Source organism: Equus przewalskii, chromosome X (genome assembly GCF_037783145.1).
Source record: "Equus przewalskii isolate Varuska chromosome X, EquPr2, whole genome shotgun sequence".
NCBI classification, from domain to species: domain Eukaryota; kingdom Metazoa; phylum Chordata; class Mammalia; order Perissodactyla; family Equidae; genus Equus; species Equus przewalskii.
In genome coordinates this window covers 39,672,283-39,679,460 of record NC_091863.1, presented here as the reverse complement: position 1 = coordinate 39,679,460, position 7,178 = coordinate 39,672,283, and the positions used below count along the sequence as shown (strand labels likewise).

Sequence of the window (7,178 nt, the reverse complement as noted above, 5' to 3'; positions counted from 1 at the left end):
CTCTGAGCACAGCACCAAAAAGAGCCCAAGCCCCACTGCTGCAACACCATCTCCTGCCATCACAAGTCATCCTTAGGTGATCTGTGAGATAATTTCGTCTATCATCTACCTGCCCCCACTTGAACCCAAGCCCCACGAGGGAAGGGATTTCCGTCAGCTTAGGTCACAGCTGTAGCCCCTAGTGTCTAGAACAGTTCCTGGCACACGGCAGGTGCTCGATAATGTCCGTCCAATGCATGACTGTGTAAAACACTTAAAGTGGTGCCTATGACGTGGCAGACACTCAATAAATGGTTGCTGAATGAATGCATAATCAATGTATGAATGTATGAATGAACGAACGAATGAGTAGGTGAACCCCATTCCAACTTGGGTCCTAGAGCTGCCCTCTCCCCCAGCCCACCCCCAGCAGACCCGGGAGCCAGCCACCGGCACAAGCACAGAAACTTTATTTACAAACACGAGGCTGGAGCAGGAGGTGGCTGGGAAGAGGGACCGTGACGGGGCCGGAACGCTCCTACTTCTGCTCCCGCCTCCAGACGATGACCATGCCGCTGGCGTCACTGGAAGCCAGCAGGCTCTCGTCGCAGTTGAAGCTGACGTCCAGCACAGGTGCGCTGTGGCCCTGCAGCTTGTTGACAGCAGCCTTGGCTGCCCGCTCCACATCAAAGAAGTGCACACACATGTCCTCGCTGCCCGTCACTGCCCAGATGAGAGGGACAGGCTATTAGGAGGTGTGGCAGGAGGCAACGGGGTGCCCTGGGTATGAAACGTCTGAGATGTCTGAGGTGTTGAGGGATTTACGTCTAAGGTCTGAGGTCTCGTGGCTGGGGCAGTCTGGGGGGACCGTCCCTAGATGGCACGTCACCTATTGGTTCTACCACCAGATGTGGGGTCTCTGAGCTCTCAGGGGGGGCGTCTGTGTCTCAGGGTGTGAGGTTTCTGGGCTGTCTGGGGGTCTGTGCTCCAAGTGTGAGGTTGTTGGGCATGAGCGTTCTCGAGGCCCAGGAAGGCAGGGCGGCAGGGTGTCGTGAGGTCTGAGCCGGATCAGCCCCAGCCCTGCTCCCTGCCCCTCCCGGTCGCCCAGACACCCCGACCCTATGGGACTCACCCACACAGGCCCCCTGGCGGAAGGACATGAGGGGGCAGAAGATGCTGCGCACAGGGTGTGAGCTCTGCTCAATGGGGAAGCTCCTCTTCAGCTGCAGGGTCCCCTCGTTGTCCACCACCCTGAGGGGAGGAGGAGAGCGGGTCAGGGCGCGGTCTCAGCCCCAGAAGGGGATGAACGGTAGGCCAGTCTGTGTCCCCGCCCCTGGGCCCGAGTTCTTTTCAAGGCTCATGAAAGCCAGTTTTGAGAAGTCTGCATACACCAGGCAAGATGGGTTGGCGTGTGAATTAGCGACAGCTCGAAAGTGATTCCATGGACAGAAATGGGCAGCCTCCGGAGGCCAATTCACAGTTCCTCTTTCTAAGAGTCTCTAAGAGATCCTGGCGTCAGGACGGGCACAAAGAGAGGAAATGGCTGACCACGGCGCCCGCACTGTGGAATGCCACACGGCCACGCGAAAGGATGGACTGACGCCACCGCGGAGACCTGGGGCACTTTCACAGGCATCGTCTGGGGAGAAAAGCGAGCTGTGGAGGATGCAGAAGCAGCCCACTTCTGTAAAATGACGACCCTTTCAAAAATGTGCGGACCTGTGTGCACACCTAGGGAGCCAGGCGACAGGCCAAAATAGGGAAAGATACGTACAAAGTTGTTAACAGGCTTTACTGAGGCCGGGGGCGGGCCAAGGTGGCAGGAGGGAGGAGGAGAGAAGGGAGGGGATGGGGGAAATAGGTAAAAAACTTAGGAGTGTACTTAAATTAAAAGTTATAAGCACATATACATATGTGTGTGTGTGTGTATAATTTTTTTAAAGGGAGAAGAAAAATAAAATAGTAAAACAGCAAGCATCCCGTCAGGCAGTGGTTCTCAGGCCTGGCTGGACATCCCTTAGGGAATTTTCAATACGCTGCAGCCCGGTCCCGCCCCAGAGCGTCTGAAACCACCAGCCTGGAGCGGGGCCTGACCAGGACTGTTTGAAGCTCTCCAGGTCATTCCAGCGTGTGGCCCAGGCCGAGAACTGCATTTGGGTAACAGGACCTATGTGAGTGAGGATAGTAAAAACGCTCCCACAAAAAAAAAGAAGGAAGGAACACAGGCCACTGCTCTAAGGGGGCCCTAGTCTATTTGATGCCTCAGTTTGCTCATCTGTAAAATGGACGTGACAGCACCCACCACACAGGGTTGTGAGGGTTAAATGAGGTGATGTGTAGAAGGTGCTGGAAATAGCGCCTGGCCCCAGCAGTTGCTATGGCAGCACTCGCTACTGCCTGTTCTAGTACTGCCACTAGCGACGTCATTATCATAAAGAGACTGGACCTCCCCTCGTGAGAAATGAACCTGCTGGAGGAGACAGGTTCTCAGGCCCAACACGGCTCTAGGCTGACAGGGAGACAGGCGCCTGCCAGCCTGATGGAGGCAGCAGGCCCCCGTCTCTGAGCGGCCTGGACGCGGAGACCCACCTGTAGAGCAGCAGTTTGTTGAGACAAGCGTTGATGAGCAGCGAGGGGTCCCGGGCCTCGCGGCTGACCCAGGAGCGGGCGGAGATGCTGGTCACAGGGCTACCCTCGTGCACCACCAGACGCTTGGCTTTGGTCAGCTTCCCTGCAGCAACACAGGGAGGGGAGGCACAGGTAAGGCCGAGGGCTGCGCACCGGGAGGGCGGGAGGGCGAGCAGGCACCCAGACGCAGGCCTGGGCCTGCCTACCTGTGGCCATGTCGAAGAGGAAAGAGAAAACACTGCCGCGGTCATCACCCGCCCAGAGCAGCCGGCCAGGGGCATCAAAGGACAGAGCGAGGACACGGCCCGTCAGCTTGCTGGAGCCACCCTTCACTTTCTTGCCAGTGGAGATGTTCACAACATGCACATTGTGCTTGGCATTCCCCACCTGTGGGTGAGACCGCACACCATCATCCTGCTCTCAGCCAGTCCTTCCTTGAGTCTGACCACAGTGGGGCTGTGGCGGGTAGACTAGACGGTAACTCAGGCCTGTAATCTTCTGAGCCAGCCCCTCTTGCAATCTGACCAGAGTAGACAGCTGCTCCCAGAACTAAAGGGTCTCAGACCCATAATGCCACCCCTGGGCCAGCACCCTCCATGGTCAGCAAACCACAGGGCCACCCCAGGCCCATGATAACAGCTCGTCTGCTCCCTGACTGGTCCTTTCCGGAGGCTTGACTACACTGGGGCAGCGGCTGCTGATGCAACTGGAAGGATCTCAGAGCATAAGCCCAGCGGCCAGCCCCTCCCTCCCCTCAGGGCCAGGCCAGACTTCACTTGCTTCCCCTGCCTTCTGACTCTCCTGGGGTTGAACCACAGTGGGACTGCCACTGAGACCAGACAAGCTTTCTGACCAGTAATCCTGCTCCCCAACCAGCAGCCCCTGCAGTTGGAAAATGGTAGGACTCCTGCTGACGGGATGAAGGGGTGCCAGATGTGCGACCCTGCCCCCTGACCATTCCCCCAGAGTCCACCCCGGTGAGGCCATCCCAGACTGAGAACTGCATGCCCCCATTCTGACCCGTTTCCCTCTGAGTCTGATCAGAGAAGGATCGTGGCAATGGCCTAGAAGGGGCCCCTCTACATTGATTCCCTGGGACAGCCCTCCTGGCCCGACACCCCCGCCCTCGGTGAACGGGCACCCTGGAGCCTGACCACAGTGAGGTTGTTGTTGACTGGCTGGAATGTGCAGCAGAGCAGTTCGGCGCCGTCGGGGTCAGGGATCTCCCGGATGCAGCGGCCGTCCTCAGAGGCCCAGATGCGCATAGTAGCATCAAGTGAGGTGGACACGAGGATGTCATTGGAGAGAGACCACGCGAAGTCGGAGACACCACGGGTGTGGCCCCGCAGCACTCGGAGCACAGTGGGCGGGGCGGGCACCAGCTGACACAGCGAGATGCTGCCATCGAGGGAGCAGCAGGCCAGGCGGTGCCGGTCATCGTTGGCAAAGCGCACCCTGGGGACTGCAATGCCAGGGAGCCATTTGTGGGAGTCAGCACACTCTCCAGGTGCTTCCATTTATGAAAGGCTCTGCCACGTGGGGGGCGGGCCAGGACCCACTGCACCAGGCACAGTGGCCTCAGCCAAGGGCTTTCCTTGGCTGAGAAAAGGAGTTGGAACCCCAGAAGGCCCTCTGCCAAAAGCTCTCTAAATACCTAAATCTTAGCAGGTACCTTATAGATTGCAAAAGACTTCCGCAATGTGAAAAGGCTCCTACATCTCAGCAAGTACCTTACAATCACCAAGGTCTTGGCAGTTTGCAAAACCCACTCTGTCCTTTGCGAGGGGATCTCTCTGCAGCAAAGGCTTGGAACTCTTCCAAGTGACTCACAACCCAGACGCCTTCTGCAAAGTGCTCTTTCGAGCTGCTGAGCTCCTTTGCAGCAGACAGCGCGGTGAGGTTTTGCAGACCACTTTGCAGAGGGCTTTTGGTTCTGCAGAACGTTTTATGGATGGAATTCCTCCTTGAAAGGTGGGCCAGAGACTTGGTATTAAAGATAAGGAGGCGCTGGGTAGTTGTGACAGTTTGGGCAAATCTGTGGTGATGGGACCCGCCACCTACTGGCTCACCTGCCTCATCCACGTGCTGGTCAAAAACATGGTACATGCCCGCAAAGGCGTAGTTCTCACTCAGCGATGTGTCCCCAGCCATGGCTCGACTTGCTTCTGCCGCTGATGTGGGTACCACGCTACCGGGGGGCCTGGGCCCCAGTAAGAGTAGGGGTAACAGGAGGTAAGTGCTAGCATTCAGGCTGTCACTGCCTCGTAGCCCTTCTCCTCCTTACAAAGCCTCAGCCCTCGGTTTCCCGTGGTGCATACCTGTCCTCATAGACGGCGCGGTTCATCTGTGCCTGCAGCTGGTAGGAGCCTCGGCTGACGGAACGGCGGTGCCCACGGGCCCCCAGGGCCCGAGGATCATCCTCAAAGTCCTGCAAACAGAGAGGCTCGGCGTGGGCACATCTTAAAAACTGCCTTCAAGAACCCATGAGGTCTGGAGTCTTCAAAATAGACTCAGAACCAGAGCCCTTCTCACCCTGTCCACTGCCACTGCCGTTGCCAGGACTACCGTGGTGGCCTCTGCACCAGTTCCCCTGCTCCTGCCCTTGCCCCGCTCAGGAGACACTCAATAAATGTTCTATGAATGAAGAATGAACACTCTTTCTCCAGAAAACCACTTGGCTCAGTCTTCTGCTTCATTCAAGTCTCAGCTCAATTGCCACCTCTTCCAAGAGGCCCTCTCTCATCACCCCCCTCTATCCCCCACACCAGTCCTGCTTTATCCCTTGTCTGCTTTATTTTTTCCATCTTAGCACCTCTCACGATAAGCCATGATCACTACTGACTCGTTTATGTGGTTTGCTACATTTATTGACCTGTTTAACTTGTTCATTGTCTGTTTAGTGACTTATCTATTATCTCTTTTTGCCCTCTGCTCATCCTTAGAGCCTGGAACAGAGCCTCGCACACAGCAGGTGCTTGACGAGTCTGTTGAGTAAACATACATGGAGGCAGGTGGTGTGCACGGCAGGTGGCTGGGGAGGAGCTCACCTCCATTCGGTCAAGGGTAGTGCGGCTGCTGCGGACGATGCTGTTGCTATAGGCACGAGCACTGCCTGGCTCGGACAGGGGCCCGTAGCGCTGGCCCAACAGCTGCCCACGCAGCCTCAGGTACTGCCGACGAAGCGCTGGGGGGTGCCCCGCCTTGGCATTCTCCCGTAGTAGCTGGCTGCGCCGCCGGATATACTGTGTCCGAAACTGTGGAAACGTTGGTGTGCGGTACGCGTTGTACCTGGGATGGCAGGAGGCAGGGCGGGCAGCAGGCACAGGACAGAGGGAATCAATCAGCTCAGGGGACAAGGAAGGAGAATGAGGTGTGTGGCAGTGAGGGGTGTGGAAGGCAAGTAATCAGCCGTGGTGATGGGGGTACCTCTAGTGCTGAGATGAGGGTGAGTCTACAGTAATAATGGGCATGCCGATTGGGTCAGTGTGGGGACAATGGTGGGAGTGTGCAGCTCTGCTGGAGTTAGTATGGAGCGACCGAGTCAGTATAGACAATAACAGGGGTCAGTCTGATATGGTGATGGGCATTAGTGTGGGGCAATGGTGGGGGTCAGTATGGGATGGTAATGGGGTCAGACTGGGGAGGTGATGACGGTAAGAGAAGTCTGGGGGGGCAATGGTGGGGAACAGGATGTCACCAGCCTGAGCTCCATCGCCCCCTCCCAAAGGCTCTAGTAACACAATCTCTTTGCGCATGCCCACATTTGACTGCATTTTTCCCAGCATGCTATTTACGACCCTCTGGCCAGCCCTTCTCACAGCGGGCAAGCCCCCACACCCTGCTACTGCGCATGCTCACCTTCGGCGTGCCAATACAGCCGCATAAGGCAAGTTCTCCGCCCAGCCTCACTTATCGCCATTGCGCATGCACCACAGTAACTTCCGTTCCCATGGGCTCCGACCCCACGCCTCACCTCGCGTCTACTGCTAAGACCTGCTGCCACACCGCGGCCATTCCCCGGCCTCCTCTTCTGGCGTGTCCGCCCGCGGGAGCCTGCAGGACAAGGGAGGGCCTGGGACGTCAGCGTCTCAAGTGAAGGGATCTAGTTCCGCCCCTTCCGCCAGGCGATCTCTGCCATAGGCACCGAGTCCCTTCACGCCAGGATGTAGCGAAATCCCACCCGGCTGTTAGCATGGTCATCGTCCCAGCCCTGCCCTTCCCCGGCAGCGCCCGGATGACTCACAGCAGCGATTCAGATCCCGCCCCTCCCCGGTCGCCATAGCAACGCACCTCCCCCCGCCTAGCAATCCTTGGCATTCCCCACCCATCCTGCCGCCCCCCCGCCCCCCGCCTTCCCTTCTCGGGTCCAAGAGCAGGGCCCGGGATCAGGGACCACCTCCGGGGCTGCCTCCCGCTCTTGAGGCCCCCGGGGCGGCCCTGAGATCAGTGTCGCCCTTTTCTTCTGTCTCTCTTCTCCCTCCTTCAGGCTCTAGGCAAGATGGCCGCCTGCTGCCAGGAAGCGCTGCCGAGCACAGAGCGAATCGATAGGAGTCCTCCCTAAGGCGTGGAAG

The 7,178-nt window shown here is 57.9% G+C and overlaps 1 protein-coding gene across 9 annotated transcripts; it reads right to left on the bottom strand.

The window, feature by feature from the left end:
* Nucleotides 1-432: 432 nt before the first annotated feature.
* Nucleotides 433-7,178, bottom strand: WDR13 (WD repeat domain 13). 9 transcript variants are annotated; one of them, XM_070604377.1, is made up of 10 exons: nucleotides 7,004-7,178; nucleotides 6,581-6,660; nucleotides 5,655-5,861; nucleotides 4,926-5,035; nucleotides 4,677-4,807; nucleotides 3,762-4,069; nucleotides 2,814-2,994; nucleotides 2,569-2,710; nucleotides 1,112-1,230; nucleotides 433-702 (listed from the first exon to the last, which is right to left on the bottom strand). In XM_070604377.1, the coding sequence occupies exons 3-10, from the start codon at nucleotides 5,658-5,660 to the stop codon at nucleotides 518-520; spliced, it is 1,182 nt and encodes a 393-aa protein (XP_070460478.1). In that variant the 5' UTR covers nucleotides 5,661-5,861; nucleotides 6,581-6,660; nucleotides 7,004-7,178; the 3' UTR covers nucleotides 433-517. The 9 variants fall into 9 exon arrangements, with proteins under 9 accessions (XP_070460478.1, XP_070460472.1, XP_070460470.1 ...); XM_070604371.1 differs by having other exon boundaries at nucleotides 5,655-5,895; nucleotides 6,466-6,660; nucleotides 7,004-7,171; XM_070604369.1 differs by having other exon boundaries at nucleotides 5,655-5,895; nucleotides 7,004-7,150.

Bases quoted from the DNA above. Each gene is read 5' to 3' on its own strand.
- WDR13 (XM_070604369.1), bottom strand. From the start codon at position 6,621: ATGGCCGCGGTGTGGCAGCAGGTCTTAGCAGTAGACGCGAG. The intron at 2,995-3,761 runs GTCAGGCTCCAG...TCTCACCCACAG, and splicing joins TCAACAACAACCTCACTGTG to GTGGGGAATGCCAAGCACAA. The intron at 703-1,111 runs GTGAGTCCCATA...TCATCTGGGCAG, and splicing joins CCGCCAGGGGGCCTGTGTGG to TGACGGGCAGCGAGGACATG.